A 16,007-nucleotide genomic window follows, 5' to 3' on the forward strand; every position below is an offset into this window, starting at 1 on the left:
AGGTGGGTCTCATGTCCAGAAAAACATGTAAATCATTCTCTGTATCACTCACAAAGGTAATGAGTGGAGGAGCGTGTCCCTGTGCACATGGTGGTGGGAGGGTTCAGCAGTGGAATATTTTTCTCTGATCTGGTGAGCCTTTCCCCAGCACTTGTCAGAAGGTGCAACTAAACATTTATTATTACCTGAGGGTAGCAGAACCACTGTGGACTTATGACACCACAGACAGTTCTCAAAAAACTTTGCAATAAAGTAATTTACCATCCAAACTACTCAAACAGTGCAGAGTTACAAGATGCTCTTGGGGCTTGCTAATAGACTAGCTTGGGTGTGGGGGTGGAACTCTGGGAACATCGACTTTTGTTCACAGTGAATCTCTGAAACTGGTGTTGAACAGGTGTACAATCCACACTTGTTCATTCCCTGTGCTGCTCCATCTCCACATGGACAGTTTGACCCAGGATGCCCTCAGAAAACTCAAGGAGCATTGTGGCTCCCCAGAAAGCATCCCATGAGGGCTGGTCATCAGCCCTTTCCACCTGAAAGAAAACAAAAAACAGCAAAACATTACAAACAGAGGCATGCTCAGCCAGGTTTTGGGATACCTACCTTTCCACCAGAGTCCCTCCTGTCAACATAAAACCTATTCTGAACTTAGGAAACGAGTATACCACTCCCCCACCCCCCAAAAACTTCCAACACATTTCTGAATCTAGTACCATCTACCCAGAAGTGATTTCTGCTCTTTTGGCCACTCAGCTGTACTAGCTCTAAGAAGAAAACCATACAAACTCTGGAATGCCTCACCTGGCTGAAGGGTAAGGGCTGGCTTAGCTCCATCATAGACGGGGGTGCTGCTGGCATGGTAGGTAAGGCTGGCATCACTTCCAGAGAACTGAAAGAGAAGAGCTCTATTCCTTAGAACTGTGCTTCTCACATCAGAATAGGTTTTATCTCATGGAAATACTGGGTGGGATGACCCCCACAGTCCCAGATCTGTACATCAAAGCCATCCTGAGGAATTGATGGAATTGTGAACATTGTTCAGACAAGGCACTCTGTGCAGAGTTAGCCTGGATGGAAACACACTAATGTGAACAGCCTCATTCAGCAAGTCACAGGGAGCAACTGAAGAGGGCATCACTGATGATAACCCTGATAGTCCTGGTAGGACAACTCTTACATTGGACACACTAAGCACTAGCTACTAGAACAAAGAAAACAGAAACAAACAGAAAAAAAGTGAAAACAAGGCTGGATATGGAGCCAAGGTGGACAATCACAGTACTCCACAAGCTATAGAAGGAGGAGAGCTGTCATTTAGAAGCTAGCCAGACCTACACAAGGAGACCTTATACCATCTTTCTAAATCAAACCTTAGTGTACAGTATCTGATTCTATTTACATGGAATTCTACTGAATTGTCATGGGTTCATATCCTCAGATTTGAAATGTTCCTTCCAGGAAGAAGCATCAAGGCATATAAGACTAGGGAATTAAATTAACTTAATGTCTAGGAGAGCTGAAACCTTAAGATCTATAAATATCACCACCACCACCTCCCCAGAGTTACTGAAGAAGCAAGCACCTGCTGAGGTCAGGGACACTGACCAGCCAAGCTGTCTGGAGAAGACTCCCTCTGATGAGCTAAGCTGCCTAACAAGAAGGCTGCACTTGACAAGCTGCTGACAAGAGAGCTCGAGGGTTCCAGCTTCCATGAGTCATCACCCACACTGGCTGTGGTTTGGTAATACCCAACTACCCTTGGTCATGCCTGCTCTGGAAGCAAGTCCTTACCCCTCCATTCATTAAGATTGACTTTTTATTGTTACTTTGTCATCTGTTCCATGTCTGGTGTGAGTAGACATCTGTTCCCTATCTGGGGTGAGCAGACATTTATTTTTATCTCCTGCAGGAACAGTGTCACACTCAGCAATACAGCTAATCATTACAACAGAAAGGAATTCCCTAGACCAGTAGTATCAGAGACATGGTGGATGAGATGAGGAAGGTTCTACCATGACCTGGAATTGTGTGGACTTGGTTAACCCTAGTGTAGACATGACAAGTGTCCACAGAAACAAAGTGAACAATAGCAATTCCCTCTCCGCCAAAAAACCTCAGACAACACTTACAGCTTTCTGGAGTGAGCACCCAACCTGGAGATCTTTGCCAACTTTTCTCTACCAGAAGACCTCAGACCACTCCATATCCTGACCCCATCTGCAGTCTTGTGAAAACCTTGGGCATCTTCTCTCAATCACAGAGGAATGGACCATCCTGGACACTAGCCATCTTTGCTTCTGCAATCCTTTTGGACTTTGAATGTTATCTTTTTTACCACAGGACCACTGGACTCATGTCTCATCAGTCCTCTCAAAAGGCTAGGTCCTCTATCTTAATAGTCCATACCTTGGCATCTCTCAGGACTTTCAAGCCTTTCAAGACAACAATTTACAATATCAAGAGGGGAAGCAACCGTGCTTCCTGGAAAGAAGCGGGATTTGTTTATGAAATAAACACGAGGAACAGGTTTGTAAAACTAAGGGATCCATGCCACTAATGACCCTGCACACTATCCAAAGTGTGGGATGCCCACCCACGTTGCCTCTGTTTGGGGTCTTCTTTTGTTAAGAAGAAGTGTTAAGTATTTCAGAAAGACATAAGGAAAGGCACGATCTTCAAACTCTGAGATAGTGAGTCTACAAAGGAAGCCCAATCCTGCCTTGTGACCCACAGAAAGCCCAGGGTGCTTCAGGCTTACCTGTGATGATGAATTTTAGAGACTGCAGTGGAAGTTGCTTGCCTACTTCTCGGTTCTGGACCATCCTCTGTGTACAAGCTCTGAAGATGACCTCCCTGCTGCTCAGTACATCCTACATGTAACAAAATTCCACATACCACAGGTGAAAAGAAGGCATGCAGCACACGTAAGAAACAGCCACTTACTTGTCTGCAAGATGCAGAGTTGACTTTCAAAAATGAGTTCACCACCCATGGGACTCAGATTCCCTCCAAAGAAAACGATGGACAGAGCCACCACCTCTATGACCTAGCATAGATCTCCAGGAACTGAGTCAAAGTCCATTTCTCCTGACTCTAATCTGGCCTTTGCCACTGTGGGCTTCCCACTGTCCAATGCCAGAGTCTCAATCTCTTCCACACAGGCTTTTCCCGTTAGCCAGACACACCAGTTGCACTTCAGGCACCAGCCACATACCTGCTTTAGTGCTTCCATTCCTTACCCCCTACTTCACTGAAGTTTTCTTGAGGTGAAAGCTGTTGCTTCCTCATTCTGCTCTTTGGCTTTCTCCCCTCATTAGACATTCTCCCCTCATTAGAGTATCCTGGAAGATCTTTGACTCTTCCCTATCCCACTTTTATTGAAAATAGGTTCCTGTCTTATACAATATATCCTGATTACAGGTTCTCCTTCCTCTATTCCTTCCACTTCCTCTCCACCACCATCACCCATTCAGATCCACTCAGGTTCTGTCTCTCATTAAAAAAGAACAGGCTTCTAGGAGATACCGACAAAATGCAACAAACTAAAGTATAATAAGGTAAAATAAAAACTATCATGTTGAATTTGGACAAAGCAAAGCAAGAGAAGGAAAGGAGCCCTGAGAGAAGGCAAAAGAATCAGAGGTACATTCACACACTCAGGAGTCTCACAAAAGCACTAAACTGAAAGCAATAATATTCATGCAGAGGGCCTTGTACAGAACCCTGTAGGCCCTGTGCTTGCTGCTGTGGTCCCTGTGAGTTTATATGAGCCTTGTTCAGTTGATTTAAAGGGCTTTGTACTCTAGGTGTTCTCCAGCACCTCTTGCTCTTACACTTTTTCAGCCTCTTTTCCTGTGGGTACCCTGAGCTATGTGGTTGGTCTCTGTGTTTCTCTCTGTGTTTCTCTCTGTGTCTCTCTCTCCCTCCATCTCTTTCCCTCCTCTCTTTCTCTCCCTCCCTCCCTCTCTCTCTTTCCCTCTGTTCCTTCCCCTTCCCTGCCTAACTCCTTCCCTCACCCAACTCTCTCCTTCTCTGCATAATGTGTACTGTGGGTCTCTATATTTGTTCCTATGTGCTGCAGGGGAGAGCTTCTCTGAAGGTGGCTGAGTAAGACATTAGATCTTTGACTTTAAAAAGCAAGCTAGTAGATCTGGTCATCTCTAGCTGGACACAAAGGTAGGAGAGAAGCCTGAAAGTCAGGCTTTATGCGGGCTTCATACTGCCCTAATTCCCTTATGGGGGAGTACTATCAGCACGAACATAGCTTTGGCCTCATAACAGACCACTGGGCCTAGGCAAAGTTTGTCCTAGCCTCCTGCATGATCACCAGAATATGTGAATGTGGTGCCCATTGCCTAGCACATCCTGAAGTCGAAGAGCCCTTTCTGGCCATGTTGTACGTGCCTCTATCTCTGTTTCTCATCTCTTCATTTCTGAAGAATTTGAAAGGTACTTCTCTTCATAAATGTTGTAAAGTTGCCATGCCAAGGCAGATATCCTAGTTCACACACAACACAACACAACACAACACAACAGGGCTTTGTTATCTTTTCTTGCCATGAGAAAGAAAAGTGAAAACAGATATGCCCAGTTGCCACAACTCGGCAAGGTCAGGTACCAGGGCAGGGCTGTGGCTTGCAGAGTTGAACAGCTACTGAAATGTGGAGCTTGTGCTGGGAAGATGGCTCAGTGGGCAAGGGTCTTGTGATGTAGCCATGAGGACCTGAGTTCAGGGAACCCTTATAAAAACTGGATGGCAAAACATGGGTATGTAGTCTTTCTGTTCCTACTGCTAAGATGGGTGTGTATGTGGTGACAAAAGAATCTCTGGTGGCCCACAATCAAACAAGAGACTGTGTCTTAAACAAGTTCAAATGCTTGGATCCAAATCTGACTTCCTTGTGTGTGCTAGCATGCAGGAACACTCCCATACACGCATAGAGGGGTGGTGAGAGAGAGGAGATAGGGAAGAGATAAAGTAAAAGAGAGCGAGGGAGTGAGAGTGAGTGTATGTATAAGAGAGATGAGTGTGTGTGTGTGTGTGTGTGAGAAAGAGAGAGAGAGAGAGAGAGAGAGAGAGAGAGAGAGAGAGAGTTTAAGGAGGAGCCTGTGGTGCTTTAAATGAGAAAGTCTCACTTAGCCAAGGTATTTGAAAAAAACAGTCCTCCTTTAGTGGTGCTTTTGCATGGGTGGGGGATATGGAACCTTTAGGTGATGGAGGTTTGCTGGAGCAAGTGTATTCCTGGGGGTGGGCTTTAAGAGCATACAGCCTTGCTCCAGTTCTAGTTCTCCTTCCTTTGGTCCTGCATGCATGTGGGAATGTGATCAGCCAAACAGGAGCTGCAATGCAAGGACTTGTGTGAAGTCACTGTTCTGGAGTGGGGAATTAAGACGGCCTTTGGCATGAAGCCCTCATCTACCCAGAGACTGGCAAAAGGAGGCTCCCCAGTAGCAAGTTTTCAAATGGCATGCTAAAAATACTGCAAAGTATTAAAAATGTGAAAACATCAGGGGTTTTAAGTTTTTTGGGTTTTGTTTTTAAGGATGGAATTAAAAACTGCAAGAAATGAAAGCATGCATTATACTCACAGAATGCTAAGAAACACAAGCAATCCCACTGGCCTTGCAAGAAGGAAAGTAGATAACTGTTCAGTCTTTACCCCAGAATGATGCACAGGGTATGGAGGGACATGCCTCATGTGTATGCCTTCCTCTAATGCACAGGTTATCACAGATAAGGAAGGACAACTGAAGGTGCTGATGTATGCATGCAGCTATTGCCATCTATTTTAACACTTTCCTAACTGTCTTGTTTGCCACTCATGTGCATTTTTTTCCCAAAAGAGACACAAAAGAAAAATAGTCTTGGATATTTCTGAAGACTCTGTTCTGACATTCACTGAATGTTCTGGACTTCACTAAACATTCCTGATTCAAGCAGACAGTGGCCACATGCACACATCCAGCCCACCACAGTACCTGAGGACCTGGGTAGTTGTAGGGGAACAGCCTGTGTATGGTGGACTCACCTGCATGGCTGAGATCACAGAGGGCAGCAATGGCCATGGACAAAGATGCAACTTCAGGATCCATCTCAGAGTTCAGATTCTGTCTATGGCCCGGTTGCTCCACTGAAGGGAAAACTTCCCTGGAAGATGGCAGTGTGCGGGGCATGTTCCAAGACTCAGGGGCATTCATAGAGGAATCAAGAATGTTACTATTGTCAGCAGCCAAAGGGCAGAGGCCAGGCTCATTGGCAGGGCCCACAGATGTAAGGCTCGCAGGATGGTGACCTTGCCACTCTGGGTGCCTTTCACATCCATATAGTGACCTGGGGAACATAACCAAACAATGTGCCCTAGTGGGTAGCGGTCAAGGTGGGGTGGGTGGGTTTTAGGAGGGGAATCCAGCCAAGGCTGGGATGATGGGCTTAAGCCAATGATGCTGGGGAAGGTTGACATCACTCCACTAATGATCCTGCCTGATCTTCCCTGTAGCTACCAAGGGATGGGCCTGACATGCCCAGAGTCATATATGAGTCCAATCTTTTATTAAACAGAACCAGAAAAGAGAATGATTTGTAATATCAAACAAATAAATGATGGTTAATATTGAAGAAACATTAGCAGAAGCAGACAGTGAGTTAATGAATATTCCATCAGGGCTAATGTGCCTCAAACATGATCAGAGCCCCCCTAAAACATTTCCTCAACCTCTGCCTCAGCCTGTATGGTAGGCCCTACCACATCCCCATTTCATAGGTAAGAGCTCACATGAAACTGCCGAGGTCACACACCTGGGTAGTGTCCAGCCTGGCACTGACTCCATGTCTGACCAGCACTGAATTGTATGCAAAAGGCTCTTGCCTTGCCACAGGGGAGTAGAGTACATGGAGAGCCCACAGACAGTGAGATCCATACAGGCTGCTGCTTACTCCATGAAACAAAAGGACAAGCAACTCTCTGGGGTAGAGGGGTGGGCAAAGAAAACAGAAGCAAGCCACCAAGTCAGAGCCCAGAATGGAAAGGGCTGGGTTTTGGGTTAAATTACACTCTGGTCTCCAACTAAAAGAGGAGGGAATCAAAGAAGAAACCTGTCCCCTAGACTAAGTGAATTACAGTACCTGAGACCCAGTGGTTGTGACGTTGTGTAATCTCCAGAAAACGGCAGAGCTGGGGACTTCAACCTCTTAAATCGTTGGGGGTTCTCAGGGGACTGTAGAGTCCCACTTCCTTCACTTGCAGCTGGAAGTAAACCAGAGAGAAGAGTGCATTAGATCCTAGCCCCCTGCCCAGCTGAGAGCAGCTCCACAGACTAGAATCAGATGTGATCTTTAGTCATCCCAATATTCTTGTCCCTTCGTCTGACTTCAGTGCAAACAAATAATTCCAAGCCTGGAGATCCATTCGCTTCCCAAATAACTCATTTTAGGTCCTAATGGGTATGTCACACCCTGCCTCCAGACCCACACAGCCATGCCAGGGTCAATTCAGAGCCAGCTAGGTCTTGTCAGAAATCAGACCCCAAAAGGCCCTTGGGTTGCTCACCTGAGCACTGAGATACAGTCAGAGACTCACGATGGTTTTCTGAGAACTCCACTGGCTCAGGGACATGATCATCTGCCCTGGAAACTTCTGATGTGGCCTCCTGGGCTCTTGCCACATGCTGCAGAAGAGCCTTCTGTCGCCGCCGATAATTGGCAAACCAGCTGTACACTTGTTCAGTAGTCAAGCCTGTCTCTGAAGCCAGTTTCTCCTGTCCAAACCCCCCCCCAAACATCCTTGACTTACAGGGGTTCACAGATATGTCTGCAGTAGTTAATATATAGGAAACTGGGCATTAGCCCAGTTGGACCCCTGAAAGGATGGCAGATATTGTGATCAGTGAACTGGTATAATGGAAAACAGAAAAAGGTCTCCTGAGCATATGCTGAAGAAGTAGATAGCAACACACAGAGAGAAATGCAAATAACACACATACATACACACACACACATACACATGTCCTGCATCCACTTCATTCTGGTCCAGCTGACATTCTTGAGTACCCAAGACAATTATAAAGGAAAAGGGCCAGATTGAAACTACCCTGAGCCCTGGAATCAGTGTCTGCACTGTCGCCCAACCAATGCCCCTTCTCTGCTACACTGTGACTTTCAGCTTGGAATCACACAGCAGAGGAATGGGAAGCATCTGGGAATTGAAGAGGTTTGGAAGTGGTCAGACACTCATGAGAAAACCAAACCTCACAGAGATGTTGGGAACATGGGGGTGATGCCAATCAAAACCTGGGAGGGGGCTGTGGAGCCCAATGAGCCCAGAAGGACAAAAAGTGAGCTCAAGAAGTTACAGAGTGGAGGGGGAGCCACATAACAGAAGGGTCCCCTGTCTGAAAAGACCATGAGGCTCCCTAGGAAGAGGGGTGAGAACTCTGCTGACAGGAGGTAGGGAGAGCTTCCTAGGAAGAAGAAAGAAGAGTTCCTTAGAAGGAGGTATGGAGATTGGCTTTATGGATGAGGGAAGTCTCTGGAGGAGTGGCAGAGAAGCCACTTCTTTGCCTGCTTGCCTTGTAGGACTGACCAACTGCTAGATCCTTGGACTTCCGTTCACAGCTGCTGCTGACCATTGTTGGGAGTTGGACTACAGACTGTAAATCATCAATAAATTCCTTTACTATATAGAGACTACCATAAGTTCTGTGACTCTACAGAACCCTGACTAATACAGAATAGGTGTTGTCCTTACCAACTGGGCCTTCTTGGGATAAGCACTCACACCTCTGGCAAAGTTCTGCAGACAGCTCCGAACCTCTGGGAGGAAGTTCCGGTTCTTAGGACCCTCAGGGCAGAAGGTAAGGGGTGGTGGATTCCTGTAGGGGGGGCAGGAGGATTCATATAGCACAACTTCCATCATCTCAAGGCCTGAGACTTCTCAATAGAGAAGTTCTGATAAGCATTCTTCAGTCCAACCCTGCACCTCAGTCCCAGTCACCTAGAGTGGCCTGGTTCCTACTTTCTTGCATGCCAGCTGGTGGTCTACCATTGTCTAATCTCACCCAGTAAGTGAGCACAGGTTCTCCCATGGCCAGACCAGCACAAGTGCCATTTCTCTCATGATCTGTTTATATCAGGTTTATTTGTACTGTTCAGTACCATCTGCCTCTCTTATTCAGTGTCATCCCCCATGAATTGGCAAAGCTATGAATCTCTCACCTTATACAGGAATCCCTCCAGCTGCCTCTCCTAACTTGTCCCTAGCAGAACAAATGCTCAGAGAATGAGTAATATCATGATTGTAAACTTCTGGGGGGGGGGGCAACCTTCCGTGTGTGTGTGTGTGTGTGTGTGTGTGTGTGTGTGTGTGTGTGTGTGTGTGTGTGTGTGTGTGTGTAAGAATGCAAGTGTGCCTGAGCTGATGGCTTCCACTTGGTACATCTCACTCATTTCCTGAACTCAGCTTCTTAATTTCTCATGTCCATCATTGCCCTTGTCTTGCTGCTCTTCCTGTTGTGAGAAGCCCTTGTACCATGCATGAGGCCCTTGGTATTTTTTCTTCTCTGGTCTCTACATTGAAGGGGGATTTCAAGGATGTCTCAAGAGACCCAGTAGCTATCATTCTCTCATGTCTAGACTGAATTTTCCTGCTCTTCCTTTTGATTTTCTTCATAAAGGACAGAATGACTTGTATATATGTCACTTTTCTGAAGAATAGATGATATATAGATATGACAGATGTGTGTCATGAATACACATCCAAACACCATCACATCTAACGCACCCCAAATAGAATCTACTTGTGAGCCCAGAGCCTCCTGCTGCCCAGACACAACCAGAACAAAGTGCCCTGGGCCAAGGGGTCATACACTTAGTAGGGTGCTCCTCTTGCCTAGACTTCAGTCCTTGGCAAAGTTATAGCAAAGCTTATGTTCTGGTCTCTGCCCACACCCTCCAGAGGTTGCTTGTCAAGTGTCCCAGGAGGCCCTGGGATGGAGGATGTAAATCAAGCACCACCTTTTCCTATGGTCACAGGCTGAGAAGCCACCTGTATTTGAGTAGGGCTACATGCAAACTTTCTTGTGGTATCTGCTATGTGGACAGTAGTCACTTCTCAATTTCTGGCTTGCGATCTTCCAGCCTGGAAATTCTATCTGTGTGGTTTCCCCACTCTCATGCAGAGCCTGGCCAGGCTTGCATTGATCACATGGTCAAACAGATCTCCTTCCCAACAGCAAAGCCCTGATCGGTCTGTCTTCTTACCGTTAGCAAAGCCCCACATGAGGAAATCCAATTTATTTCTTCTCTATTTTCCCTGGAACCTACCCCTTCATCAGCTGCAAGAAATCAGGTCATGTCTACACCCACAACCTGCAAGCACTCTGAGAACACTTCAGAAACACAGGGACACAACACTGTCACTGTTCAGCTGTACTCTGCTGGGCCATCAGCCTCTGGGTTGATGTGGTCATAATCCCTGTCTCAATGCTGATTATGTATGGAGCTTCTGAGGACATGTCTCAGAGAATCAATATCTGGCAGATGCTATGATAAAAAATAAAACAAAGCAAAACCAACAAAACACCCTCTTCCTCCTGCAGTGAGTGGACTATGTGACTCAGCAAGCATGCATTGTCCAAGTTTCAGAGTCTTTAGCTGTCTGTCTCTGGTGTAAGGCCTCAGATGAAGTTCAAAGGCTTCCTAGTCTCAGTGTCTAGGGAATCCTGGCCTTGTAACGTTAACACACACACACACACACACACACACACACACTCACTCACCCCAACTCAGGCAGTTGTTTAATCTGCTCCTTGCTAGCTTTATTTTCTATGAGTGATGAAGGGGAGATTAATATTGATGATTTCTGCTTCCACAGTCCACAGGGACTAGTGTGATGCCTAGGTTATGGGGATTAGATCGTGTGACAAGCAGACAAGCAAAACTCAATTAGTTGCCCTACGCTCACTATCGCCATCCACAAGCTCTATTTCTAGTGATGAAGAGAAGTCAAGACAGTCAGGATGCCAGATCTGCATATGGTCATCTACTTTCAGTCTTTACAGCACTCAGGCTTCAGGTTGGTGATGGGCACACCAGGATGTGACAAACATGGGAGCCATGGTGTTCATTATTGTAAGAAATACTGCTAAGGTGGCTTCCTGTCCTTGTTTCCTCAGCCTCTTGTGGTTCGTATGGCACATTCCTCCCCTGGAAGTCCCATGGAGCCTGCACAGAGGACGATGAGCAAGTACCTCTTCCTGCAGCGAAACCTCTGTGCTGCATTCAGCTTGGTGACACCCAGCCTCCTCATGGTCAGGTGGTAGTGGATGTCATTCCAGAGTTGTACCAGCTCCTGGCTGCCTCCTGGCACCTGACACACCTGTAGGGAAAACTTGCTGAAACCCAGTCTCCTCTACTCTCTCTGGAGTGCACAATTTCTGGATGCAGATTCTATGGAAATCTGTCATCCATACCAACCCAGCCTTTGGGAAAGGCAATCATCTGGGTCCACAAACCACCAATATCAGCCAAACATAAAAGACCTCTGGTACTAGCAGGCCCAGAGGAGGTGACACCCTGTGCCAGCCAGTTACCACACAGGCTATGGCAGGCTTTATGCCAGTCATGACTAGATCAGAGAGGCCTGGTTTCTGATCTTAAGCCCTCGACCCTCCAAAGAAATAAGTAAGCCAGTCCTTTACAAAACCACCCCAGTACAGAGAACAAGGCACACCATCTTCGCCATGCCTTGTTCTCCTTATCTGGCTCTAGGCAAGAACTCTCTCATTGAGATTCTAGTCCCATTTCAAGGCTTCTATTTACCAATGCTACTAACTTCCATTCTGTAGTCTCCTCAGGCCAACCATGTAGACCCTCTCTGTTTACTAAATTCTTACTGAATGATTGTGTGTTATCATTTGTCAGAGGCTGACACTGTCTTTCTTCAGCCCCACCAGTTTTGAGATTACAAGTATGCACATCTATGTTAAAATTCAGGTTGGGTGTCCTTGTTGAATGTATCACCATGTGTATTGTGTGACATTTTCCTCCCAGAATAAAACATTCCATCCCCCAAGGGAGCTCCTTAAGCAGGGAAACAAAGAACTGGGTTAAAAAAAATAGCTTCAAGGGCATCCTGAATCTGAAGAGATTCACTGGAGCACCTTGTGCCAGAGTTAAAAGAGCCCAGCTGCCAAAACGACCCTGAACAAAGTAGAGCCAAGATGCAAAGAACACTCTCAGCCAAGCAAAGCTCTAAAGAAGACTGAGACCAGACTAGCTGCCTAGAATGAGCAGAATACAGTCATGCTGCCTGGAAGATGTTTAGACCAACTGAGGCACATGGAAATGACACCCACTAAGCTGTGGAGTGGCCCATGTTTATAGTCTTATAATCCTATAAGGCACAGCCTATAGACTGTGCAGTGTGTTCTAGGCTCCATGATTTTATGAGCTGTCTCACCTGCTGGGAGCAGGGGGTGGGTGCTTGGTGATTCAGCTGTCTGAGCGATTTCTACTTCTATAAATAATGCCTCACCCATATTCCTGTAAATAACCACAACCGAACTCATTGGTTAACCCACTGGATTTTGTTAGTATCTGTACATTGGTCTGTCATGGGTTCTCTTTTTGTGGTAAGTAGACAAAAGGGTTTTGTATACTCTGTGTGTATGTGCATGTGTGTGTGTGTGTGTGTGTGTGTGTGTGTGTATGTGTGTGTTTGTTTAGGTGTATGTATGTGCTTATATATGTGTGTGTGTACAAAGGGAGGGTACAATGCTTGGATACAAGGAGCTAAGTTTAATTGCTCCCTGGAACCCTTAGTCATTCTCTTTGAGCCAAAACAAATCCGTATCCTAGAGTTCTTCTTTGGAGTCTCCCTATGTTTCTCCACACCCGATAAACTCAGTGTGCCTGACTTATTCTACTCAGCCCTACCACCCAGTGCCAGAGTGGACCATAGTCTTGTTCTACTACTCTGCTGCACCCGCTGACTCTCTGTGTTGGCAGTTGGGGGGCATTTATAGCTGTTGCCTCTCCTTTCACAATACCTGCCTGATAGGATGTTTCCAACATGATAAACCATCTCCACCCCTAGCAGAAGTGTTGCCACCATGGAGATTTAGTCCATTTTTCTGAGCTCTCTTTGGTGGGACAAGATATTTAAACAGTGGGAAAAGCTGTGGTTGGAAAAGCTTTGTTGATCAAAGTATCTTAATCCAGACTGTAAGAAATTTCTGTAAATTTAGAGAGCAACCTAGAGGAGATGAGAAGAAAAGTTAAGCAGAGAAAGAGTTCTACCTGGCTTACACAAAGGCAAATGTGGCTGGATTTGAGCAGAAGTGGAGTTCTTAAGGAAAACATTGATATAAAACAAAACAAATCAAAACAAAAAAATTTTGTGTTAAGGAACTTCTGGAAGTCTTAAAACTCGAAGACTACTACTTCACAGAAGACTTCCAGGATAGAACAACACAGGTGATGACGATCAAGCTTCTCCTGTCTGGTATTGGGTAATTATAAACACAGAATAAGGAAGGGAATGTCCCTCAAGCAACACTTCTGCTAGGGGTGGAGATGGTTTCTCATGTTGGAAACACTCTATCAGGCAGGTATTGTGAAAGGAGAGGCAACAGCTATAAATGCCCCCCAACTGCCAACACAGAGAGTCAGCGGGTGCAGCAGAGTAGTAGAACAAGACTATGGTCCACTCTGGCACTGGGTGGTAGGGCTGAGTAGAATAAGTCAGGCACACTGAGTTTATCGGGTGTGGAGAAACATAGGGAGACTCCAAAGAAGAACTCTAGGATACGGATTTGTTTTGGCTCAAAGAGAATGACCAAGGGTTCCAGGGAGCAATTAAAGTTAGCTCCTTGTATCCATGCTTTGTACCCTCCCTGATGGACCAAAGAAGCAAATGATAACAAATGCATGGAAGCATTTTATGCTGTATAAAGCCTTGCTTATGCTTGACTTGAGTATGCTCTTAGTAGTAAAGTTCTGGGATAACCTGACCTCTTCTTGTAACAGAAGACAACAGACTATCAGAGTGTTTTTGCAAAGGTTATTTTTAGTTGTACTATACATTATGGGGTGGTGGATTGGGATGCTGCCTAGTCCTGTCCAACCTAAGGCAAAGCTTTTGTTATACAGATGCCGTAATTCCAACCTCTGAGTGTTGTGCAGATTTGGAAAGTCATTGCAGAGACACATATGTGCAATGGAACTTCCATTACCCTACAGCCCTACTAAGGCTGGGATCACTGGAATCCAAAATAATACATACTGAGACCACAAGGTTATTGAATGAAAACCCCAATGTCAGGCAGGGGTGGGCTACCTCCCTAGGAACTGTTGGTCAGGGAGGTCCTTGAGGCCAGGCAAACCGTAAAGGCTATTGCTGCTGCTGTTCGCTGTAGGCCAAAGTTGGATGGTAAGACTCAATTGCTGAGGACACCTTATGTCCATGCTCTGATTTTAAGAAATAGAAAACTTAAGCTGGAACTGAACTGGAAAGTCCCTGCCTGCTGATCTGCCTTCCCAATACACATGGTGGCCTTGCAAGCTGCTGGTAGAGAACTGTCACCAACATTTCTGCTTGACTCTGGACCCTGCATGCTAAAATATTGACACGCCTGTCAGGATGTGCCTGTTTGTACAATAGTGGCTCAGATAGGGTGAGTGAGCTGGACCAACAGCACAGCTCCTTATGCTGGCAGTGTAAACCAGGAGAAAACCCCGTGGTTTTAGAGGTCACATGTCCCAATGGGGAAGCAACATTTATGCTTTTAGTCCATGGATGTGTTGTGCCAGTCAACCTGCCTGTAAACATATGTGTGCCTGTACATCACTGTTGTTATAAACCTCAACACATAACCACTGGTGGAGCTACTGATGGCAAGAGACTGTTACTGTGGCATGGGGGAGCTATTTTTCTTACCCACCGGTAGAAATCTATAGTCACCCACTCCAAGACACAGGGATCATTGCAAAAGGAGGAGGGAGGAAAAAACTGCAAGAGCCAGAGTAGGGGGTGGAGCATTGTGTAACACTTTCTTCAGAGTTTAAAACATTAAACTTCATCCTGCAGGGGAGCTGCTTAGGAAGGGAGGTAAACAACTAAAAGGGAAGCTTCAAGATTCACTATGCCCCTCCCTGCCAGAGTAAGCAGAGCCCAGAGGGCAGACTCTCACACAAGTATAGCTGCACAGAAGACTGATCAGACAAGGTGCCTGAAGAGATTTAGTCCTAGTGGCACTTTACTGTTATCTCTACTTTAGTGTGTTGTGGGTTCCCTATCTGGGATTTCATCTCCCCAGGAAATTTTTCTCACACAAGGTCATCAAAACTACACATATGCTCACCACTTGGTCCACGGCCTCCACCAAATAAGGATTTACTAAAAGGATAATTGCCAAGGTTACCAAACTAAGTGTTACTTGGTCAAATCAGTCTGCCATCCTGCCTCTGCTCATGATACCCTGGGGAACAGTGGAAGCTGCTGTGTCCCCAGTTCTCTCTGTACCCACCACCATACCTCCATCATACCTCTAGAATCTGGAGGGCTAAAAGCTGCTGCTCCTGCTGGATCAGGACCTGGACACACACCAGGGTCACATCTGCATTGTACAGAAGATCCCAACGATGCTTGCTGTTCAGAATGGCTTCCACCAAATGTAGCACCTGAACAGGGTTGTCTTGGAAGTCCCGGCACAGCTTGCCAGCCAGGGTCACCAAGTCAGGTGGGGGAGAGCTGGCGTCCCCATGCTCCCTCAGCAACCTCAGCAAGTGCTGCATCCTGCAAGACCAGCTCTGCCAACTGAGAACATTCAGTGTAACACTGATATTGACTGGTTCCTACCCACGACTCTTCAGACCCACTACGCAAGGCAGGTGATATGTGAGCCCTGAGTTATACCATGTCCAACGTGGGATAAGTCACCTGGGAAAAGCTAGGTGGTTTCACACATCCTCCTTCTAGTTCCCCCAAATAGCCCTGTCCCTGAGG

The 16,007-nt window shown here is 46.2% G+C and overlaps 1 protein-coding gene across 1 annotated transcript; it reads right to left on the reverse strand.

Moving 5' to 3' along the window:
- Window positions 1-416: 416 nt before the first annotated feature.
- On the reverse strand, window positions 417-15,796 carry Anhx (anomalous homeobox). The gene is made up of 9 exons (XM_031363209.1): window positions 15,548-15,796; window positions 11,251-11,378; window positions 8,751-8,874; window positions 7,554-7,761; window positions 7,130-7,250; window positions 6,036-6,337; window positions 2,765-2,876; window positions 808-895; window positions 417-539 (listed from the first exon to the last, which is right to left on the reverse strand). The coding sequence occupies exons 1-9, from the start codon at window positions 15,794-15,796 to the stop codon at window positions 417-419; spliced, it is 1,455 nt and encodes a 484-aa protein (XP_031219069.1).
- Between the last annotated feature and the right edge of the window lie 211 nt (window positions 15,797-16,007).

This window comes from Mastomys coucha, chromosome X, assembly GCF_008632895.1.
Source record: "Mastomys coucha isolate ucsf_1 chromosome X, UCSF_Mcou_1, whole genome shotgun sequence".
Lineage (NCBI taxonomy): Eukaryota > Metazoa > Chordata > Mammalia > Rodentia > Muridae > Mastomys > Mastomys coucha.